General features: G+C 36.5%; 3 protein-coding genes across 5 annotated transcripts; 2 read left to right on the forward strand and 1 right to left on the reverse strand.

The window, feature by feature from the left end:
• Window positions 1-1,394: 1,394 nt before the first annotated feature.
• LOC132046395 (polyamine oxidase 3) lies at window positions 1,395-3,079 on the forward strand. The gene has a single exon (XM_059437018.1). The coding sequence runs from the start codon at window positions 1,456-1,458 to the stop codon at window positions 2,899-2,901; it is 1,446 nt and encodes a 481-aa protein (XP_059293001.1). The 5' UTR covers window positions 1,395-1,455; the 3' UTR covers window positions 2,902-3,079.
• A 1,191-nt stretch (window positions 3,080-4,270) lies between these two features.
• LOC132048267 (receptor-like protein kinase ANXUR1) lies at window positions 4,271-6,715 on the forward strand. 2 transcript variants are annotated; one of them, XM_059439172.1, is made up of 7 exons: window positions 4,271-4,623; window positions 4,962-5,165; window positions 5,242-5,310; window positions 5,439-5,507; window positions 5,583-5,645; window positions 5,728-6,021; window positions 6,154-6,296. In XM_059439172.1, exons 1-7 carry the CDS (start codon window positions 4,479-4,481, stop codon window positions 6,162-6,164), a joined length of 855 nt encoding a protein of 284 aa, XP_059295155.1. In that variant the 5' UTR covers window positions 4,271-4,478; the 3' UTR covers window positions 6,165-6,296. The 2 variants fall into 2 exon arrangements, with proteins under 2 accessions (XP_059295155.1, XP_059295154.1); XM_059439171.1 differs by having other exon boundaries at window positions 4,277-4,623; window positions 5,728-6,050; window positions 6,154-6,715.
• An 8,854-nt stretch (window positions 6,716-15,569) lies between these two features.
• Window positions 15,570-19,413, reverse strand: LOC132046396 (probable protein phosphatase 2C 60). 2 transcript variants are annotated; one of them, XM_059437020.1, is made up of 5 exons: window positions 18,263-19,413; window positions 17,800-18,167; window positions 17,481-17,717; window positions 16,293-16,545; window positions 15,570-15,981 (listed from the first exon to the last, which is right to left on the reverse strand). In XM_059437020.1, exons 1-4 carry the CDS (start codon window positions 18,579-18,581, stop codon window positions 16,297-16,299), a joined length of 1,173 nt encoding a protein of 390 aa, XP_059293003.1. In that variant the 5' UTR covers window positions 18,582-19,413; the 3' UTR covers window positions 15,570-15,981; window positions 16,293-16,296. The 2 variants fall into 2 exon arrangements, with proteins under 2 accessions (XP_059293003.1, XP_059293002.1); XM_059437019.1 differs by lacking the exon at window positions 15,570-15,981 and having other exon boundaries at window positions 16,012-16,545.
• Between the last annotated feature and the right edge of the window lie 4,571 nt (window positions 19,414-23,984).

Below are 23,984 nucleotides of genomic sequence, written 5' to 3' on the forward strand. Positions count from 1 at the left end.
ATGAAGTGGCTGGTTGTCACACCAAGGTTTGGAAGTTGGGAATTGGGGTCTGGTGCCTTAATTAATGTTTGAAAATTCAAATCCGTAATATGTACGCCACCAGGAGTAACGGAGAGAGCCAGTAAGATTTTTCTATTAATAGGAGATTCTTGCGTACAGGAAAGTTAAGAGGCAGAAAATTCTGAAATGAAAGCGTTTTACACTTCAGCAAATGGAGCTAAATCTTCCAACCCTACTCAGCTTCTAATTTCTGACCATAAATGCTTTCTTTCTGTACTGCAACCATTGACCAGGAAATTGTTTTTCATATGCTACGGTGAGTCTTATAGTTCGTGGGACACCATTTTGAACATGTCGATCCATTTAAACGTTTCCAAATCAATAAAATGTGAGCTGACAGGGCCGTGTGAGAATGAATTATGAAGCGTAAGTTGAAACATCAGTTCAATTTTGTGGATTTGAGCCGGTCAAAGAATGATAGTTCAAACACACTTGCCATAAAACAAAACGAACAAATGCCAATTTTCGAAATCAATACGCTGCATTCAATTTTCAAATAGACGTTGATATATGCTAAATGTGACTTAGAATTTGTGCATATTGAACGTGTCATCTTTTGCGGTCTAGCATAACTCGGCGGTCATTTTCTTTTGGCAAAAAAAAGTGTATTTTTTCAGACAAAACACGTTGAGAGAAAACTAAAAGTTTTCCAATTTTCCTTGTAGCTTGGTGAAAAAAACAATTTTTGCAAAGACATTGAAATTTTTATCCAAAACAAAACACAAATTAGAACTGGAGTGTCGTAGACAAGAATACAGTAGATCATTGTTGTCCATGTAATACGTAAAAAGGTAGATTCATAGCATCTCACTTTTAATGTGCACCACATAGCGTTCCAATTTTACTATTAGTACTCCATCAGTTCCATATTAGTTGTACTGTTTCGCTTTTTAAGAGTCAAGTTGATTAATTTTCTGAGATTAATTGAATTAGATCAATTTAATATTTTAAAAGTACAATTTAAATATTCCAAAATTAAAAATGCTACAAGTTGCAATTTTTTTATATTAATATAATTAAAAAATATATCTCAAAATGTTGGTCAAAGTTATATAGTTTAATTTTTAAAAAAGGAAAGTGGACAAGTAATATGGGACAGAGGGAGTATAAAAAAAGGGAAGTGTGGTGCACTAAGCCCCTGCTAAATCTGAGGTTCAGAATCGATGCCTTACCGCTTCATTTTTAGAAGAGGTTATTTCCACAATTTGAACTTCACTAGTTACGCTAAGACTGCAGTGACTTTATATTGTAGCAGTAGTATTTAATTGGGTGACCAAAAATAAATAATAATTTAGAAATAAGGAGAAGCTTCAACCACAGAATCCAAAATGGATAGAATACACAACCAACGAAAATCCACATTAGAAACAGTCCCTGAGGTTTCCGTTATCCTAAATGCCGCCGTGTCTGTGTCTTCCCGCCACTCACTCTCTCCTCTCCACGCGCCACCGCTTTCGTCTCCTAAAACCACCTAATGCTTCCTCACAGATATCCTTTAACTCACCATTACCCAATCAAACCTCAAACCCGAAAACCACTGGAGTCATTGTCATCGGTGGTGGCTTAGCTGGCTTAGCAGCTGCCACGCGTCTTCAAGCCGACAACATCCCATTTCTCCTTCTAGAAGCTTCTGATGCTGTTGGTGGTCGTGTTCGCACAGACATAATTGACGGTTATACCCTTGATCGTGGTTTTCAAATTTTCATCACTGGTTACCCTGAGGCTAGAAAGATCCTTGATTATGACTCGTTAGACCTCAGAAAATTCTATTCTGGGGCGCAGGTTTACTATGGTGGTCGCTTCCATACTGTTGCTGATCCTCTAAGGCACTTTTCTGATTCTCTGCAATCTTTAACCAACCCAATTGGTTCAGTTGTTGATAAATTACTTATCGGATTGACTAGATTGAAAGTTTTGACGAAAGAAGATGATGAAATATTGACTGATGAAGAAGTTCCTACGATTGATTTATTGAAAAAGATTGGTTTTTCTGATGCGATATTAGAAAGGTTCTTTCGACCCTTTTTTGGCGGGATTTTCTTTGATAGAGAGTTACAAACGACGTCGCGGCTGTTTAATTTTATCTTCAAATGCTTAGCTCTTGGTGACAACACACTTCCAGCTAAGGGCATTGCTGCCATTCCAGAACAATTGGCGTCGAACTTGCCATTGAAGTCGATATTGTTTAATACACGAGTTGTTTCTGTTGATTCGGTATCGAATTCGAGCTCGAGAATAAGAGTGAAATTACAAAATGGAGAAATGTTGGAAAGTGAATTTGGGGTAATTTTGGCAGTTGAAGAGCCTGAAGCAGTTAAGTTATTGAAGGGAAAAATGGCGGGAGAGAAAACCGCTGAGGTTCGGGAACCGGTTCGGAGCACGGTTTGTTTGTATTTTTCAGCTGACCAAGAAAAAGTTCCGGTTCGGGACCCGGTTCTTCTTCTTAACGGGTCGGGTAAAGGGATAGTAAATAACATGTTCTTCGCGACCAATGTTGCTCCCTCATATGCTCCAGCGGGGAAGGCACTTGTTTCTGTCACGCTTGTGGGGCTTTATGGTGACGTGGCGGATGAGGATTTGGTGGACCGGGTTATGAAGGAGCTATCGGGTTGGTTTGGAGAGTCGGTAGTTGGATCGTGGAGTTACTTGAGAATGTACCGGATTGGGTTTGCCCAACCGAACCAATGCCCACCTACTAACTTGAAGAAGAACCCGAAAATAAAACCGGGGTTGTACATTTGTGGAGATTATGTGACTAGTGCTACCTTTGATGGAGCTTTGGTTTCTGGGAAAAAAGCAGCAGAAACTTTGTTACAAGATAGAGTCTTGGTTAATGTATAGCTTAATTTTGGTTGAGTTTCTTCAGTTGTGTAAAAGTAGAAGTTTTCTGATGTTCCTGATTTATTTGTATATGATTCATAAACATTTATAGCTCATTTTGATGCAATAGTTGGCCTTTTTGGTTTTTCATCAAGTGTACTCAATTGTATCGAGAAAGAAGACAATATGGTTTGACTTATTCTGTTGTTCCTATAAAATTGCAATTACACTTTTCACCGATGTTGTTTTACATGATCTGGAGCTCACTCTCTGAAACAGGACAGTAACATACCAGCATAATTTGCACAAGAGTTTCACTTCTAAACGCTTACACTATCAGGTCATCTAACAAATAACTACATATAACTGCCTAAAAGAATTTCCATGTAGGGAAGATTGTTTGTAATTCCGACATTTGGATCAGAGGCGGATCCAGGATTTGATGCTTGTGGCTTCCAACCCATTTCAAATTAAAAAATATAAAGAGACAAAACAAAAACCTACAGTTGACCAAGGATTCGAACCCTTGACCAAGAGAAACAAAGCTTTAAGAGTTCCTTCTTTGTCACTCAACCAACAACACACTTTATTAATGGATTCCCAAATCGTATTTCTTATATATTTACTGAATTTTTCAATATAAATCTGCCCCTGGTTTGGATGACGTTTTTGGCTGCAGAAACAAGCTTGGGAAAGCATAGTGCAGCGTCCAAGTTCCTTGTAGATTATCTGGAAGTCTAAAGGGTTTGACTCCTTCATACTGCATTAATCTGCAAAAATTTTAAGTTTGAGAAGCTTCAACTTTTGTCAAGCTTTTAGTTAGATGCCAATCTTTATGTAAAAGAACTTGCACACAGCCGAAGAGAACATAGTTGTTGTACTTATTCAATGAATATAGATTCGATCTTTTTGTTCTTGAGAAGCAAGGTAGGACAAGGGGATGATACTCCTGGTTCTTGAATTCTTATAGTTTACAATTTGTTCACGACTTAATTTTACAGCTTTGCAATGAATTTTATAGTAGTATACCCTATTTGATTATGAAGACGGTGCTTTAGCTGCTAATATAATAAGGGAGGTTGCTATCAGTAGATGGACCATTGTAAGTGTGTTTAATCCTTCTAATTCTTTATTATTAACATAAACCAGACAGTGATGTCTTTCCTAAATAATGTGTCTGATGCTGCCGACAACTATATAATATCATGGAAAACATGACCATCATTTCATTGCAATTAGAAGCTTCTCCCCTGTTATAAATATCCCTATATAATATAAAACAAATGCATCGCATTCTCTGGTTTTTACTGTGAAGTCATTTTCAGATGAATATTTAACATATCTACATGCATATATATGTTTGCATGTCCTCTTTGGCAGTATGTGCCGCTTGGACAGAAGGATAACTGACCAAGTCTGGTTTGGCATGCAAAGACAACAAATGAATGGCTAGCCGGCAGAGATACTAATCCTTTTGAATAAGTATTACAGACCTACCTATTCTTGCTTTTGCCCACTTAGTAATGCAGTTGAATGCAAAGGAAAATTAAGGCATGGAAAGCCTAGTAGAGTAGAAGTGGGATAAAACTAAAAGAAAAATGAGTCGAGGTTTCTTTCAAAGTCAGCAACACACATGGGGAGGAGTATCAGCTGGAATTCTGATAGTATTTTTTGGTTGCTCAATTTTTTTCTGCTTCAAGAGAAAGCTTTATACATGCTTTACGTTACCGGTGAACCAAAAAGGTTAGTGAATCCCTCATCGATGCAACAAGTTCCTACTTTCCTCATCAAGGAATATTGGAAAAAACTAGATCTCCAAGTATTTGTCCAGAATTTTTGCACTAGTGTCCGTCCTTTAAGGAATTACCAGCAAGTTACTGTCAAATTGGGGACAGTGCATTGTGTTCAACGTCCTAAGAAATTAGCATTTCTGTTGAAGGCAAGCTAATTAAGAAATAAATAAGTCTTCAATAAACATTTATATCAGATTCATTATCTATTGGTAACTGATTGTATACGGAATTCATTTGATATCTGCTTCTGATTTTATCTTCCTTTACTGACATTTTCTGGGTCAGTAGGAACTCTAAAAGCTGAACAACTTATGTTGAAGCATTTCCAGCTGGAACAATTACAGAAGGCAACTAATAATTTCAGTCAAGATTGTCTGGTTGGTTCTGGTGCATTTGGAAATGTCTACCTAGGATCATTCGACGGGGAGGGAAAACTAGCTATAAAGAAGGCACATACTGAATCATACACAAGTACTGAAGAGTTTGAAAATGGTAATTGAGCATCTCTCTTTCTGTTTAAACGCCTGAAATTTTTACAGTAATCGATACAACTGCTATCTCCATGCAGAGATCAGGTTGGTCTCAAAAGTGAAACACAAAAATCTCGTTAGTTTGGTGGGGTTCTGCCAAGGCGCTGGTAAATTCATTTCACTTATTATTATTAAATTACGGCCAAGAAATTTCAAAAATTCAGATAAAAACAGCTGTGATGATAAAATAAAGCAAAAATTGTAAGGCTTATCACGCTGTTTTATGCATCAATAGGGCAAAAGGGAGCAAAAATTCTGGTGTATGAGTATGTTCCAAATGGTTCTCTGCTAGACCACATCATGGGTAAGTTCCATCTCCAGAGTCATGTATTGTTGCTTAGTTCTGAAATTTAACATTTTCTGGAAATGCTTATTGTAGGGAGGGGAGGAAGGAGCTTAACATGGAGGCAAAGAGTGACGATAGCCATTGGAGCAGCTAAAGGTAAGTTTCCAGTGCCTTATGTGGTTGATTAAGAGAAGATGAGAGGACAGATTTTGACACACATTAATACTTGCTATCCCAGGGATAGCTCATCTGCATGAAGGAATCAAACCAAGTATAATTCATCGGGACATAAAACCGAGCAACATCTTAGTAGGAGAGAACTTTGAGGCCAAGGTCTCAGATTTTGGGCTTGTGAAATCAGGTCCTATTGGGGATCAATCACATGTTAGCAGTCAGATAAAGGGAACACCAGGGTACCTTGACCCTGCCTACTGTTCGTCTCTCCAGTTGACTCCTTTTACTGATGTCTACAGCTATGGTGTTATCCTACTGCAGCTTGTTGCTGCTAGACCCGTAGTCGAGAAAACTAGAGGTCATCCTAATTTTCACATTATTGATTGGGTAAAAAATTTCAATGTGCAAAACTTTCTATGTCAATATGATAAAGTTGTCTGCCTTATAGTATTTTCCACTTCATTTTCTCAATTGATTGTTTGTTATACAGGCAAGACCTAGCTTAGAACGAGGAAGCATCGATGAAATAATAGATGCCAATCTCTTAATGGAGGAATGCAACATGGAAATGATGTTAAAAATGGGACAGCTTGGTCTGAAATGTGCGGTTAAAGTCCCCAAAGAAAGGCCTACAATGACTCAAGTGTGGCAAGAACTGGAGTCTGCCCTCTTTTCTGCAGAGAATATCATATATAAGCAACCTTCAAATGGTTCTTTGAAATTAGCTAGCTTGTCTAGCCTATCAGTGGAACGGGGAAACCATCGATCGAAACAACTTGATTATTCTCAAAGCATAGTTAGCATAGATGGCATTAGGTTGCAGAAATTTTATATGGACATGGACGGCATATCCTTTGGGAGTGCAAAATTGAGGTGTTTAGATGCCTATAGTATAAGCTTTGAAGACGACTCATACAACCTGACAGGAACTTCAGAGGGAACAACCACGAGTGGGAACTAAGAGTTTAGGCTTAACATTTAACATCAGTTAAGGTTTGATTAATGTCAGAGTTTAAACTTTCATCAACAGATTAAAGAATTTGCACCCATCATTTCCCATACTGCAATCTTGGTTGACCTTCTTTGATGTTCGAACCAAGCAATATCTCAGTAATCAGCTCTTGTAACTTGTGAGTTAACCTAGTCAAGTTATCATGAATCTTCACAATACATAATATTTTAATATATTTTCAACTTGCTTAGATTGACAGGTAATTGTATACTTGAATTTCGGTTGAATGTAGAAAATCAAAATTATTTGGGAGAAGATTGCCGCAATGAATGGAACAACAATATGTTCCTAGTAAGGCAATCATAAGGGTGATATTTAACTAACCTTTTTCCATGATAATCACAAATTATTCCAGTTAGCAGTGATTTCTAACTGTGGTGTCAGTACCAGCTTGTGCGCATTTCGACTATTTCCACGGAATACCTGCTACTTCCAGCAGCACAGTTAGACAGATGAAAACCACTAGGCTTGGGTGATATTTAACTAACCTTTTTCCATGATAATCACAAATTATTCCAGTTAGCAGTGATTTCTAACTGTGGTGTCAGTACCAGCTTGTGCGCATTTCGACTATTTCCACGGAATACCTGCTACTTCCAGCAGCACAGTTAGACAGATGAAAACCACTAGGCTTTATTCTTGACCTATATTCTTTTTATCTTTCCCTTCAATTGGACGATTTGTGCTCAAAGCCTAAATAGAATTCGTGTTTCTTTGTAAGTCTTTTTATCTTTCCCTTCAATTGCACGCTTTGTGCTCAAAGCCTAAACAGAATTCGTTTTTCTTTGTAAGTAGTTCTTAGTCAATAACTAGGCATGATTTGTTCAGGCAAGAGCAGACAAATCTATGTACAAGGAATTGATTGACAAAATTATGTTTGAAAACAAAAAAAGAAGACTTTCATTGAGTAACAGCAGAAAGAAAGTTAATGAAAGCTAAGGAATTGATTGACAAAATTAAATTTAAAAAAGAAAGACTTCCATTCAGTAACACCAGAAAGAGAGCTAATGAAAGCTAGGAAGCGAAGACAAAGCAATAGTTAAGTAAACTAAGTAACGCTAATGAAAGCTAGGAAGCAAAGACAAAGCAATAGTAAAATAAACTAACTTATAGGCCCTGTGGCAAATTAAATAAGCTAGTCTAAATCAAGAGCGAGTTACGTTGCTGAAAACCCAAAGTGGTGGAGTGACTTTGTGGTAGGATTGACCAGTGTAGTGGGGCACTATGGTTCCATCAAGAAGGTTGTATACGCCCATGTCCTTGCCACCAACGACTGTAGCATGTGTCTTTACAATCATCTGTGAAATAAATATGGCTGCCTTGTATGCCAGCAGCTAATCGTTCAATAGCCACAGTGGCACTATTGCCAACGAACAAAACCCTATTGCCCTAAGTCTTTAATCTCCTGATAGCTAGTACTAGTACTCTCCCCCTCCCTATCGACGTCATTAATCTTGTACACATGGAATGTTTTAGCCCCATAATGACCACTATCATCGCCCTTGTCACTATAAGCTCCGTCTCGAGTGATCATTAATAGTTCACCCATTGAATAGACGACGAAAACCTGGCAACTGCCAACTGAGTCGGGAGGTATCCCTCTGACAACTCTCGCGGTGGTTGGATAATAATCTTTCTGGGAAGACGTGAAGTCGAAGATCACCATAGAAGTGGCCATCATGCCAAGTGATGTCAGAATAGGCACAATCAGGTATTGTGTCCAGCCTAGTAAAGGACTTGCTCCCTGGCCTCCAGAAAGCAAAAGTGTTAAGAGCCCGGAACCAAAATGCCCCAAAAAAAAACATTTTCAACCAAAATATCCCAACAAACAAAAAAATGTTACGAAAATACCTTTAGCGCAGTAATTTACTGCGCTAAAGTAGTTAACGGAGACGGTTCCGTTAACTGCTATAGCGCAGTAAATTACTGCGCTATAGTGTTCGTCTTTTTTTTTTTCCGGCTCTTTTGGTTAACCCTTCTTTCGTTACACTTTTTAACGTACTTTGACCATAGATTAATCATGCTTCGGGACCCCGAAACTTCAATATTCTATATAGAATCCTACTTATTTTTGTGCGATTAATAAGGTAGAATCAACACATCAAGGATACACAAAAGTTCGGATGGCCGTTTTAGAGGTTGAAAAGTGCTCGAACGCCATTTTCGTTTCTAGGCTCGTTGACATTAGCTTGAAGATCTTTACGAATACTTAAACTTATTCATTAATAATTAATCAAAAGTTAGTTAAAATGGTAGCATTCATACAAAAAAAAAAAAAAAAAAAAAACTTAATTAAATTGCATCATTCATAACCTTGAGTAGATGAAAATACTTAACATACTAATATTCTTCAAAATGACAAAGATAATGATATATTAAACTTAAAACTAAAATCACAACATTCTTAATCATCATCGCAGTACAAGTCCTCAATATCGTCCTCAAAAAATATTGGCGGTTTCTTAAGACACTTCTTTTTTCGGTGCTTAGTTCTCTACCGGTTGATGATGCTTGTTCTTCGGCCAACTTTAGCATGTAAAATCTACATCGTCTTGCCAGCATCCTGTTGTTTTCTTTTTTAATCCTTTGCACGGCAAGCTCGCAAGTTTCTAGACCTACTTGAGGCATGGTTAAGGAGTACCTTGTTGGGATTGGAGCGTTGAGATTTTCCAAGTTACAAACAAGACATTCTGATTCGGCAAGCCGATGTGACCATTCTCGGTGTAAACCGCAATAATATTCCCATGGATTTGAATATTCACACTGCAGAAATCATCATTACGCTCTATAAGAAGGTAGGGATTTAGCTCATCTAATTTGAAATCACTGGTATCGCTCGAAAACTCGCTATGATTTGAACTCTCATCATCACCGCTATTTGGTTCTTTTGGAAGGAGTAAAGACCAAGCCGAGTTTCTACTACTCGACATTGAATATGGTGTAGTCTAATAACAAAGAAAGGGCTACTTATATAGTTGCAAACCCCCAAATATCCTAGGGGGGGGGGGGGGGGAGGGTCTTTATGACCCTACCTACTTACTTTATTGTAAGAAAAATATTAATCTTCATCGGACATTTCACAGTTCGAATCCCACTTGGATCTAAATCTTGTGCTACCATGTATACCATATTCTACCCTATGGTAACGTATTTGCATCAGATTGTTCTCTTCGCGAAAAACGATTAAGAGCCAAATTAAACTCTTGTGGAGTTCCGCGAGGCATTGACATAGCACGTTTTTTTGGGCGTTTAAGCCCTACGACGCTAACTTGTGCTCCGGTCTTTGCACCTCCCTAACACGCCAATCCTACTCCTCGTCATTTTATTATTGTATTCTCGATTGAATCTATCGTTAGGGTTATTTGAGTAATGAAAATCATCATCATCTAGTTCCCTGTGTCCTACCCATCGCTTCAAATATGTTTTTGAAGTGAACGATATAACACGACTAATATCTCTAAATTGGTCAAAAAATGACATAGTAGCTCAATTTTGTGTGGAATGTTGTGTGGTTGGTAACAACTATTCGTCAAATTACGTTATATAAAGTTTGATTCGAATCATGACGTTTTTCTGTTTGACAGTTGAGGTGACAATATGGTGCAGTGGTATAGCGCAGTAAAATAATGCGTTATGCTAGTATAACGCATTAAATTACTGCGTTATACTCTATCTGAGTGCATTAACGCAGTTATTTACTGCGCTATATTGCTGGAACCTACCATAACGCATTTATTTCATGCATTATGCAACTCTCCGCACTTAATTTGATTTGACATAACACTGCAAGACACTGTAATTGCATGCATGCGTTGGTTCTATATTCAAACTTCAAATTTTATAAATACCGAGTTCGTATAACGCAAAAAAAGCAAAAAATTCAAAGTTTCATCTAGTTTTTGCGTTTTGTGTTCCTCCTAAATTATTCAAAATATGGCAGATGTTCCAAGAATTAAAGTTTCTTTATTCTGGGACGGATAAATTATATTCGAGGAAAATAATTTGCGCTATGATTCTTCCCCAAAATACCATGTTAAGTTTTCACTTGACTTAAAATTCTCAAAACTACTCCAAGTCTTGTATAATAGACTACAAGTTAGTAGAAGTGATTTTGATCTAAATATAATTGAAAAATATCCAACGTCATTTACGCCGCAAGGTGTAACTAGTTATGGACAAAGGTACATTCAAGACGATGATTCGTTGATCGATTTTTGAAGGCGTCTTATGATTATAGGAAATGCATAACTTTAAATATCCTTGAAATGTATATAGAGAAGGTCCCCATTAATCGACTTGAATTCATGGCTAGGGCTCCTCGGGAAGCCCGAAATAGACCTCGTCGGGAAATCCCGTCTATAATTCAGGCCGAAGTCATTCAAGCGGAACCTACTTATCAACACAATTACCCTGACATAAGTACCTATGAAAGCATTTTGACTAGCCAAATGCCTCTGGATAGTTTAAGTCAGCAATTTGACGGCCAGTGGTAAATATTCATTTTTTACATTATTATTATTACTATTATCATCATCATCATCATCATCATTATTATGTGTAATGGCACTTGAATGCTATTAATGATGTTGATTATATTATTTAGGGGTTACCTGATATGGATCATATCGGACGGTCTCCTCAATCGGGATGGATGAATCAGGTTGGAACATCCTCAGCCTATCCAACAACTTAAAGCGATGGTCCTTCCTCAAGTTTCGGTGCAGTTGATTACTATCGGTACGTCTATTTTTTTTTTAACATCAATAGTGTTATTTGATGTGTAGTAGTTAAAACACCCTAATTTCTTGTGTAGGGAGAATGTGGTGGTTGCACCAAATTATAGGCAAAGGCGTGCTATGGATGGTCCAGATTATCCGAATTATATAGTGACATCACCCAGCGATAGTGAGGAAATACCTAATGCGGAGGAAAGTGACGATGAGATTGAGGTTGGAACTAATCCTCAACATCAAGTAGAACGTTGTGCAAGACATGATGAACGATCCCAAGACACGAGGAGGAACCGAATTCACAACAACCATTTGAATAAAGAATCGACTCGGTTCGGCCGCAAAGCCAATTTCAATGCAAAGAGTCGACCCGATTTAGTGGCATTCCGACGAGATCCCCTATCTTGATCATCTTCAAGATCGCCCAGATGCCTTTGTCTTTACTAGGAATGATGATCATATTCGGCGAAGTTTGTGGAAAGAGCCATTGAATCTGGTAAAACAAAAGGCTCATATTGAAAAATGGATGATTTTCAGCTCGAAAAAATCATTGCGAAAATTTTATGTTAAGATTTATTGCATCCGGGGATGAGGGAGTTTAAAGTTGACGATTCCACACGAAAACTTTGGCGATTGTCCGTAAGCGAAAGTATCAAGGTCGCGAATGGATGCTCGTGGTAAGGAAGCTGCCGAAAAGATGTGGACTATTTCAAAGTTCTACACAAAACACACTTGTGATATGGGTGACCTCCCAGATGATCATTGCAATCTAGATACTAATTTGATTGCGCGTGTATTAGTTAGCGACATTAGAGAAAACCCAAGGTATCCCCTTCGCCTAAGTTTATTTTATTTTTGGTGTTAATATAATGTTACTTGTTGTTATATGCTGATATTTCAACTTTTTCAGGTACCCTATTAAAGATTGTATTAGAGCGCGATCCGAAAGTATATAACAAAGCCGTTACTAGGAGGAAGGCGTATCTTGGGCGTAGGCGTGCACATGAAATAGTCTTCGGCAATTGGGAGGCTCTTTCAAGACGTTGCCGAGATACATGGCGGCTCTACAACACTTCAATCATGTATCGTTGTTGAATGGAAGCTCAAATCGAAGCTTGGTATGCCCGGTAATATTTTTGATTTTGTATTTTGGGCCTTCAAACCATGCATTGATGGGTTTGCTCATTGTTGGCCTGTAATATCAATAGATGGAACACATGTGTACGGGAAGTATGACATAAAGCTGCTAATAGCAGTTGGAATGGATGCAAATGGAGCTATATTCCCTTTAGCTTTTGCAATTGCAGCTAATGAGAGCATTAGTACGTGGGGTATGTTTTTGGACTACTTAAGGCAACACGTTATTAAGGATCGCATGGGAATATGTGTGATATCAGACAGACATGCTGGCATATTGCACAATATGTTCAATTTGCAAGGGTGGCGACCACCCTTTGCCTACCATCGTTATTGTTTAAGGCATTTGAAGGCAAACTTCCAAAAGGCATATCGAATCCAAAGACTTTGCAATTGGATGTGGGCGGCTGCAACGAGCATCGGAGAGAAGTTTAACCTGGATGGACATTATTAGGCGGGCGAATGAGGAAGCCTTCCCGGTTAAATGGAATTAATAAAGACAAATGGACATTACACCGGGATAAAGGTAGGCGATGGGGTATCCGACAACAAATGTTCTCCGAGTCATTCAATGGCTTGTTGAAATCTACATGGGGACTACCCGTCACCGCAATGGTGAGAATGACATTTAAGCGGAGTTGTGGAGCGGTTCGTCGTAGATCAAAAGAGGCCAAAGCACACGGCAGAAGGTCTAAGATGGATGCCAAAACCGTTAAACCGTTCGAGTACCACAAATATAAGGCTCGAAACATGACCGGATGGAGTACAACCCCGCAGCGCATATTTGAACTCACAACAAGTGTGCACCAAGGTAAAGGAGGTAACGTTCACACAATTTGTGAGATTCAAGAACATGCACATGCGCGAAGTGGAAATCATATCACGCCATGTTCTCATGCCTTCAAGTGTTTTATCACAATGAGAAAGAACGCCTCTCGTACATGGGCCGAGGAATATCTCGTTGAAAATTATGCAAGAACGTATCTTTGGAAGGTTCTACCCACTTGGTAGTGATAGTTATTGCCCACCGGATCCATTTTCAATAGTTGTAAATAAAGCATTTATCTGTAAATTCAGAAGGAATGCATACTCGCGTATTCATAATGAAATGGATGCTCCACCGGGGAGATACACTCGAAAATACTCATTTTGCAATTATGTTGGTCATGATAAGCGCAAGTGTCCCTTACGGCATGGTGGTCAAACTACATCTCGCGGTGGAAGTACCTCTCGTGGTGGAGGAAACTTTAGTGGTGGAAGTACCTCTAGTGGTGGTGGCACATCTCGCGGTGGTGGCGAAAGCTCAACTCAAGGGCATTAATTGATGAATGTTTTTTAAGTTTTTTTTCTTACTTCGATGATTGTATTTTTAAAAGTTTGGGTTTCTTATTAATGAATTAGTATGTTAAGTATTTTCATCTACTCAAGGTTATGAATGATGCAATTTAATTAAGTTTTTTTTTTTTTTGTATGAATCTTTGCCATTTTGACTAACTTTTGATTAATTATTAATGAACAAGTTTAAGTATTCGTAAAGAGCTTCAAGCTAATGTCACCGAGCCTTGAAACGAAAATGGCGTTCGAGCACTTTTTAACCTCTAAAACGGCCATCCGAACTTTTGTGTATCCTTGATGTGTTGATCCTACCTTATTAATCGCACAAAAATAAGTAGGGTTCTATATAAAATATTGAAGTTTCGGGGTCCCGAAGCATGATTAATCTATGGTCAAAGTACGTTAAAAAGTATAACGAAAGAAGGGTTAACCAAAAGAGCCGGAAAAAAAAAAAAAAAAAAAAAAGACAAACACTATAGCGTAGTAATTTACTGCGCTATAGCAGTTAACGGAACCGTCTCCGTTAACTTCTATTTACTGCGCTAAAGGTATTTTCGTGACATTTTTTTTTTGTTGGGGTATTTTGGTTGAAAATGTTTTTTTTTTGGGCATTTTGGTTCCGGACCCGTGCAAGGAGACCCTTGAATCAGGGCCAAAAAATAGTCTGTTTGACGACAAAGGATCAGAAGAAATTAATACTTTTTCGTAACACGATCACAACAAAATTCCTCCTCGGAATCAAAACCTTTCAACATGCCCATGTCTGGGAGGTTTATTATGGTCGCGTAAAAAGATGAAACAAATTCATGTGTCCTTGTTCAGCAGCAGTGAAAAGCCAACCTGGAAATCCAACACCATAGCAACACTTGCCAGCTAGTTCGGGGAAACTCATGGTGTAGGTAAACACTTTTCGACAAGTCGAAAAACTCACGTGTTTCTTCCTTCCCCTCTTTCTCCCGCCAATATCAACCAAGGAACTTCAAGTGGTGCTTAAAGTAATAGATCGATAGTTAACTTCACCCTAGGATATTTTTGGAATTAAAAGGTTTCTGGTTTATTTAAACTTACAATTCCGTTCTTGAACAAATACTAGTGGCAATAATAAATGAGTTTGTGAAACTGGACTTCCCAATTCTTTCTACTTTCTCTCCTCTCCTCTCCAACCCACTAATCTTCTTTCTTCGGATAATAAAAATGTCATCGCCTGAACATTGATGAAATTCTTCCACAATGTTGTCAACTTTCTAAATCTTTTAACAAATGCTCGCTCTCTCTCATGCAAGCTCTCATTTTTTTTTTTTTTTAATCAAAATCCACCTAATTTTAAAGCACGTTTCATGGAAGATGTTGGAAATCTTTTTTTCTTTTCTTTTGCTGGGGGTAACAAATATAAGATGAGTCAAAGTTTAGGGGTCTTTAGGTCTTTACACTATCAACACAATTTAATAGGTTATAGTAGCAAATAAGTGCATAAAAAACTGGATGAATTGACATGTGCATTCAGAGAATAGGAAACCTGAATAAATTCATTAATCAACAACCCGAGAGTACAGAGGAAACTTTTATGGATGCCACGGAGAAATGGTCAATTTTTCAGCTGTCCCCCACATACTACTGTTGGTCAGTCAAACAAATAATGTCAATAAAGTACATGGTCCATTATTCAGTGCTGCTTCTGGAAGGTCCTAGTAGTGATCAATGCTGTACTGCCAAATTAAAACTTATCAACGGATTCTTCACTGCTGATTATTAGGTGCCAAAAATTCAAGATACACAAATAAATTGCGACTCCAGTGGGAAACTCCTCTAAAAATAAACGTCCATACATGGCCGATGCCATGGTAACCAAACTGGAAAACAGTGCCCAAAATCAACAGTCATGAATCCATTTCCAGGAGAAAAAAACACATTATGGGCTGCAAGATGAATGGCGTTTGGCTGCAACAGCTGCACTTGATGCACTGTTCTAAACGTCTTTGTAATTTTGAGTGATTAATCATGAAGACCAAATAATCGAGTTACCAGAAAGTTACAATTCCACGGCAAACAGGACCATGATAGAACATAATAATTCTTCATTCATTGGACTTCAGTTCTACAACATCTATATCATAATATCTTCGAATCAGTCAGGTGGTAAGAACGAAAATGAAATAAGCAGAAAAGTACATCCTCAAGAAAGAATCTCTACAGTAAATTCTTTCTATCTTCTTGCTTGCTCATAAAGTTAATAAGACGCATGTTCCAAGTTAAACGTTACATTGAACATAAAAAGACATTACATTACACATCAAAAGAATAAATTAGCGCTGCACCTTCTGTTATTTCTCTTTAATCTACTACAAGATCTTGTCATAAGAAGTTTCAGTAAGGACACAGCAAAGTATACAACAGAGTGAAAAGTTGAAGCAGTACCAAGTTATGTGGGAGTGGGAGCCTGACTTTTTGCTGGGAGGTTCAGACCACCTCCTCTCAGAGATATAGAGGGCCCTCTAAGTGAGCTGGCCCTACTCACAAGATTTGAATCGAGAAACACGACTATGACCGAGATGTCATCATGAAAATGTCTCCTCACACCACGATCAATCTTCTTCAGATCAGAATACCTCATCTCCCTTTTCTTTGCCGCTTCTTGCAGTGCAGTTTTTACAAGCCGCCGAGCACTTCCCTGAAGATTGCAATTTAGAAAATGTAATTACTTTACCAATAAGCTCAACATTCAGATGAAACTCAACCATATTCATGCCAGGAAGACATAGAAGAACATAGCACAAAAGAGAATTTGGCAGGGAAGTATATAAACCCTTCACACTTCCATTCAAGCATTGGAACAACGAACTGTGAAGTTCTTAGTTTCATTTTTCATTACTCAAAAAACAATTGTTATTTGTTAATCTGATAAGCTTTTGTTAAGGATTTCTGCTTCTAACAATTCTTTATTGCCTTTTTCAACTGTCAGTTTTTTATTTCTTAATTTGACTGCAACAGTAAACTTTCAATGCCTTGACAATATGCTGCCCGGTCTTGGATTTAATCATCCTGTGCACTTCTGTTTATCTCACGATTTCTGTACCTTTTTATCTCACCATGTCTGTATAACATGAATAAGACATGTCACTTGAAGAAAAGTCCCCCAAAGGACAAACTAATGATGAATCGTGGCTACATATAGTTTTGCCTTTTATTTACTACAGATGAGGATCAATGGATTAGGAGTAAGATTTGTTTCTTGTATGTCAAGGACAGGGCATATTGTTAACGTACTGTACTTCTATACGAGCACTATATTAAGTGTCCTCAAGGTGTTATTACTGAAATAATATGTTCTTTAATCAGGACGCTAATAAGTGAATACCATGTAAAATAATGTAATTTTTACATGCAATGCAATTGTGTATCACCAAAAAAGGAATATTTCATAGTTAAAGCTTTCAGTGCAGTAGTCCATTACAGGATATGTGGTTTCAGTTTGTATATACGTTAAATTAGACATGCACCGCCTAATGAAATCAGACCAGCTTTCTATCCATGACTGTAAAAAAATAATTTTAAGAAATTAAAAGAAGAATAAGATATGTTATGCTTTCAAGTGAAGGAGCATACATTGCGAGAGCTATTTTGGACGATATCAACTGCCTCTTGATTGCTAAGATGTTCCCAAAGACCATCAGAAGCAAGTATGAGAAACTGATCATATGATTGGAGTTCATGCACTGAAATTGATGGATCCGCACTCAATATGGGCCTTTTAAAAGGTTCTCGCAAACGAAATTTTGCATACAATGGCTCCTTATTGTACTCCGCATTTTTGAGGTATAAATCGCCAATAGATCTCGAAATCTGTCAGATTAATACAAGATACTTTAAAACAGGAAATCCATGTAAAGCACATAATACTGGATGAAAACCTAGCCTTGCATACCTGTATCAGACCCTTTACACGCCATACATTATGCTTCAAAACGACTATCTGCGGATCATCCGGATGCATAGAATGTAATTCCTGTCTGACAGACTCAAAACTTGCATTATGCTCAGCTGAAAGCTGAAGGGCTATCACCTCTCCTGTAGCCCTAACAAGTCTCCCCAAAACAGCTCGGGAATCACCAAGGTTCGCAACATAAAGGGTCCCATCACAGATCACCCCAACCAGACAACAAGATCCAACAGCAGCCATCTGCGGTTTCGTTAGCCACTGCTTGGCAACTAGAGAAAGGAATCCCTCCTCTGTTGCTTGAAACGCTTTTCGTATTACATCAACAGACATGGAACTTTGTTCAGCTGCAAACCCTGCAAATATATAAGTTGCAAAGTAATCAAGATCAAGTTATCAACTGAATACTTGGCAGACAAGCAGTTTAGACAAATATATCCAATATGCTTACCCTTGAGATGCTGAAAGAGGTGATCATTGATATACCGTGATGTTTCAGGCCCACCATGACCATCATACACCCCGACAAACGTTCCATAGGGGCCAGAATCGAGGGAGCTTAAAGAACCCGACTCAATCTGGCTTTGATCCTCCAGCAAATTGTTGGCCTGAACAACCGCCATAGAGAAGTCACCAAGTAAGTGTTGTCCATTGTCCTTATACCAAAGAAGTCCATCTTGCCGTCCAGCTGAATCTGGACCAGTATGTACATAACGGTCCGAAGATGGCCGCCAACATGCCCTCAGGAAATTTATTAACTTTGATAACATCCCTCATTTCACCCTTAGCTTACCGCCAATTTCTCAACATCCAAACGGATGCAAAAACTGTCCAAACTAAAAACTTTCACCACTACTCCCTTATCCTACAAATTGGTAACAAATACAACAAGAAATTCAGGTAAACAACAACTTCAACTACCACAGAAGAGAGCCAAGATCATAGCTTTATCAACAACTCAATTGGAAGAATAACTCCCAATTTCAACAGCAATGAAGATAATCATAACCCACAAACTACAAATCTCTCAAGATTTGAACACAACTAGGGGCAAAAAAGCATGGTCAAACTAACCCATTATAGTCACAAAAAAAAGAAAGGGTCAATTATAAGGTTGTAAAAGCCAAAACCCAGTAAAACCACATGTGCAATGAACAAAATAGCAGTAAAGACCCACAGGAAATCATAAAAAAAACAATACCAAGTTCACAGCTTTAACAATTGCCTCTTAAATAAAGAAAACAAGAAGACTTACAGTTGTATATGCTATCTTCTTGTCAATTACTGAAAGTGTTAGATCTACAGATCCATCAAAAATCAAGACCTGCTTATGCAAATATACGGTTAAAGAATATCAATACAGAAAAAAGATTAAGTCTTTTTCCTGTCTTTTATTTTTCTGTTCAGTTTTTTGTTTTCCTTTCTCTCTCTATCTGGTTTTCAGTTGAAGGTGAGAGATAAGAAAGGAAACGAAGATTTGAAGAAGATAAAAGAAGGAAATAGAAGGTTTTTTTTTTCTGAATCAGTGTGTGATTGAACTAACTGAAGAGAAAGTCTTTCCTTTTTTTATATTTCGTATTTTGAGTTTCTTTTCTTGTGTTTCTGACCAAATAAAAAAAACCCTTTAAATAGAAAAACCATCAAAATCGATGGCTGAAAACCAGCAATGCAAATGGGTTGCCAATTGCCATGGGCTCCACCTTATAATGAGACAATAGAAATAAGATAAAGATACCTCACTTCCCTGTAGTATAGAAAACCAAAACAATTTCACTTGTTTTGAAATTTTTGAAGTTAGAATTTTGTTTGGTCATAGTACGTTTTTGCAATAATATTTGATATCCCTAATTTTTTTAAAAAAAATAGCAAAATCACTCAAAGCAATTAGTAATAAACATAATCAATGCATAAAAACTGCTTCATCAAGTCCACCTTTCACTTGTACTCCATATAAAACCCGAAAAAACTAAACCAAGTAGCTAAACACTATCAATACTAGAAAAAAATTCAAACAAGAATGACCCAGAATAAAAAACATATTTCTTTCCCCTTTTGAAGCTGGGTCTTTAGTATAAATGGGGTTTTTTTTATATTAAAAAAAAAACTTTTAGGGTAAAGTTGAAAACAGAAAAACAAAAGTCAGGGTCCAAATTAGAAAATGGAAAAAGTAAAAAACACAGTTTGTTGTTTTTCAAAGTCTAAATACAACTTTAAGTACGTACTTGGAATTTCTATGGCCAAATACTAATTTTTGAAAAAAGTTAAAAATATTTCGAAAAAAATAAATAATTCTCATGGTCAAACGGGTCCTTATCCGGAAAAAATTGAATAACTTCAATAGTGAAAAGTGAGTTGAAAAATAAGTTATAAGTTGTTTTCTAAATTTAAAATACAACTTCCAGTTGATTTTGGATTTTTCATGCCCAACACTAAGTTTTTAGTCCCGAATAATTTTTATATCCATCATGATTTTTATTTCATTACCTCGTTTTAAAACTTTTTATATAGAAGTTACTATTCGCGCAATTTACTTTCTAACACAGTTTATTAGGCCAAAATCCATGTTTAAATTAGTGAGTTGGAATATTTATCTTTTGGTTAAACATGTATGTGCCACGTAGTTGTGCGTATTAATTACAGACACGGTTGGGGAATTTTTTACGTGTAAAACTTTTGCTGTAAAGACGTATTAAAGAGATTTCGTACAAATTGAGAGGCTAAATATGCATTAAGCCTATCTGTATATCAGTATATGTTTACTCATCTCCCTTAAACTAACTAAACTAGGACAATAAAATGAAACTGGATAAGTGAGGCGCTTTCTGCACATCGCGGTTTTCTTATTTCTTTTTTATTCCTTGATTTTCTCAAAAATCTTAGTTCCAACAAATGATTACATTGTCATTTCTTCCAAACCCTCCTGTTTTTTGCTTCAAAAAAATAAAATTTGTAACATACCTAAAAGATATAGCTCAATAGTTAAAAATTTACAATTCAAACCGTGATGTCATGTCACCACAATTTTCTTGTTTTCTTTTGCCACAGAGCCTCTCTTGTATAATATTTCTAGGTTAATACTTTTTAACAACTAATTAGGTCAATCAAATACTCTATTTTCTTTTGCCAAAGATGCCTCTCTTTTAATTTTTTATAACATGTTTTTGCACTATAATCTTAATTTAACACATAATGTTTTACGCTTAGCAAGGTGTAGATAAGATCACAATTTAGTAATATGCCTAATTTTTCTTCCCTGGCGGAACTATTTTAGATGGCATGATTACTATCGCCATTAACAAACACAAAGAAGTATTATGCTCTAAATATTCCAACATGAGAAGAGCTTATTTTATAAATGTAATTATAGCCTTAATATTGCATACAACATTGCCAGTTTACAACTATCTACAGTAGGATCCAATGAATAAGAATGCTAAATTCAAGGTTGGGCAAAACAATGAAACTAGTCCATCTAATAACGGACAAAACAATTCTCTTTATGAAAAAAAAAAAAAAAAAAAAACTGTATTGATCAAAATTCTCGAATAATTTTGTTGTAATAATCACTAAAAGGTCATAATTCAAACTAAGAATCACGAGTTTGAAATTTAACTATCTCCGGATTTACTGTCCATTAAACTTCCGTTTGAGTTGGGCACTGACCTTTCTTTTAGATTTGGTTCGGAGGTCGTATGTTCAGACACATATTGAACGTCCACAATTTTATTCACCTATAGTCATCGCACATGTCATTTTGGAACATATAATATTTAAATTAATGTACTCATTCTCATGATTTTCAGCATCAATTATTTCAGAGTCAATAAAGGAGTTTTGGAAAGAGAATATTACTTACTGGATTTGGAATATGCCAAAAATTGGCTGAGCTAAAACGAATCAACCCAAATGATAACAAGAGTGTTCTTTACAGCTAAAAATCTGATACAGTGATTTAACAAGTTACATCAGCAAAGCCCAGAAAGTTATGTGTTGTCCCTCTTGCCCTCAAAGCTCCAGCTCAATTTACCAAATTCAAGAAATTTTCAGGCAATCGTCATAACTTAACGTGCATGAACAGTCGTAACAAACCTGTTTGGATCAAAAAGTTTTGATTGCAATAGCTAACATTCAAGCAACTCCCATTATTACTTTTTCCTTAACTGGAATGAACAATATGTCAATACAACTGCACTGGTCATTACTATTCTTGCAAAAGAAATTTACGTCAAATCATGAAAATTTAAAAATAATCACATCTAATTATTCATAATAAGTAGAATTAATAACCTAGAATGAAATTATATTCGCAGTTACGTTACTTACGTTAGATTAAATCCTACTGAAAGTGTGAAAGTTCTCTGCGTTGTTTTTGTATATGTGAACAAGAACGCACTCATTCTTATGCATGCGTGCAGTGGTGGAGCCACATGCCTCCAAGGGGTGTCAACCGACACCTCTTCGCCGAAAAATTATACTATGTAAATACGTAAAAAAAAAAAAAAATTTATGTATATATATTATGTGTTGAACCCCCGTAATTTCATCTTATATTTACTTTTTTAAATGTTGACACCCCTTAGTAAAAATTCTAATTCCACCACTGCATGCGTGTATACTAGTATTATATATGGGTGTGTGTACACGATCTTGTTTGCGTACATTTCAGTACTACAAGATTATTTAATGGTGCTCTCTCAATTCTTCTCATAAAAAATTAACATCCAATTTATTTTCAGAAACTTGTTGAATTTGCAATCACGACCCATCACGTTCATTTGCTGACTATAAACAGCATCGATTTCTAATTATCTAGTTAGTAATTTTCGTTATCATTAATTAGTGTTATAATTTTATAATACTTGTGAACCAAATAAAACGAGATAGCAAGAGTCTCAATCATTTTTTTCTATATATTAAAGTGAGTGCGGCACAATAAGATGGAATATTTCATTTTACATTTTTTGTACGTGATTCAAACGTTGGTGCTTTCTTGAAAGCTGTGTTATTAATAAAGTACGAAATTGGGTGGCAATATCATGGTAATCTCATGCATATAATACTTGCAGAATAAGGATCTCATGGCAGATACGATTTGGGGCAAATTAAAGACGTCATTGAGGAGCTCACACTGTACAAACTCTTCTACATATCTTCGTAGTAGGTGCTGCCGTATATGATTTAAGTATAGGTATAGCTTAATTGATTAATTACGTAATATAGTATAAATTTTTTATGCTATCTGATTACAGCTTGCAAGATAACTACATATTTATTATAGGCGAGATTACTATTAATCTGACGCCCCATTATCTGAGGCCTGAGGGCCAGCCTAGGAAGGTGGGTCAAATAGCGAAGGATTAACAAACTTCTAAAAAAGGGTTCATGATATTTTAGGCGAATCTCGTATTAAAATGAGAAAGAAAATAAAAAAATCTAAAGCACAATACAAATTTACGTGATATTCGCTTTTGGGTGATGCACAGCTGGTCAAAGCATGCAATAAGCTTAATTAGCTTGTGTACGTTGTCTCAAATAATTACTAGTGTATATATGAAATAGTAATAAAATCAATAAGCTATATATGTGACAGGGAGCTCTTTGTCAAGGAAAGAATGGAGGCAAAAGGTGTGAAACAAAGCTGTTCTTTACTCTGAAAGATTGACATTTTTTTTAGCTTTTGTTTCTTTTCAAGGACGCCTGCAGTTTTTAAATACTTAATCTAGCAATTATATAATATTGGGACATTTCTGCTTGTTGTGATCAATATTGGAACTTCAAGATTAATTTAGATTTTTTTTTTTTTTCTAAATCAGCTTACAAATAAAAAATTCCTTTTCTTACTTCCTTAACTCAAATCATATCGAACTCCACTTACTTTTGATGTACGTATAATAAGTACTTCCTTTTACCAAAATAATTAATTGAAATAATTAATGCACCCTCTACTTTTCACAAGTTTATCACTTCTATCTTGTTTTGGCAAAAAGACTATATAGTGAAAAGAAATCATATTACTTCCTAATATATACTCCCTCCATATCTCCGTTCACAATTACTTGTCCACTATATTAAAAATACGTTTTCACATTTACTTGTCACTTTTAGTATATCAAGAGAAAAACATATTTTATTTCAGATTTTTATACCTTTACCATTAAAACTTATTCCCAAAT

This window comes from Lycium ferocissimum, chromosome 2 (assembly GCF_029784015.1).
Source record: "Lycium ferocissimum isolate CSIRO_LF1 chromosome 2, AGI_CSIRO_Lferr_CH_V1, whole genome shotgun sequence".
NCBI lineage: Eukaryota > Viridiplantae > Streptophyta > Magnoliopsida > Solanales > Solanaceae > Lycium > Lycium ferocissimum.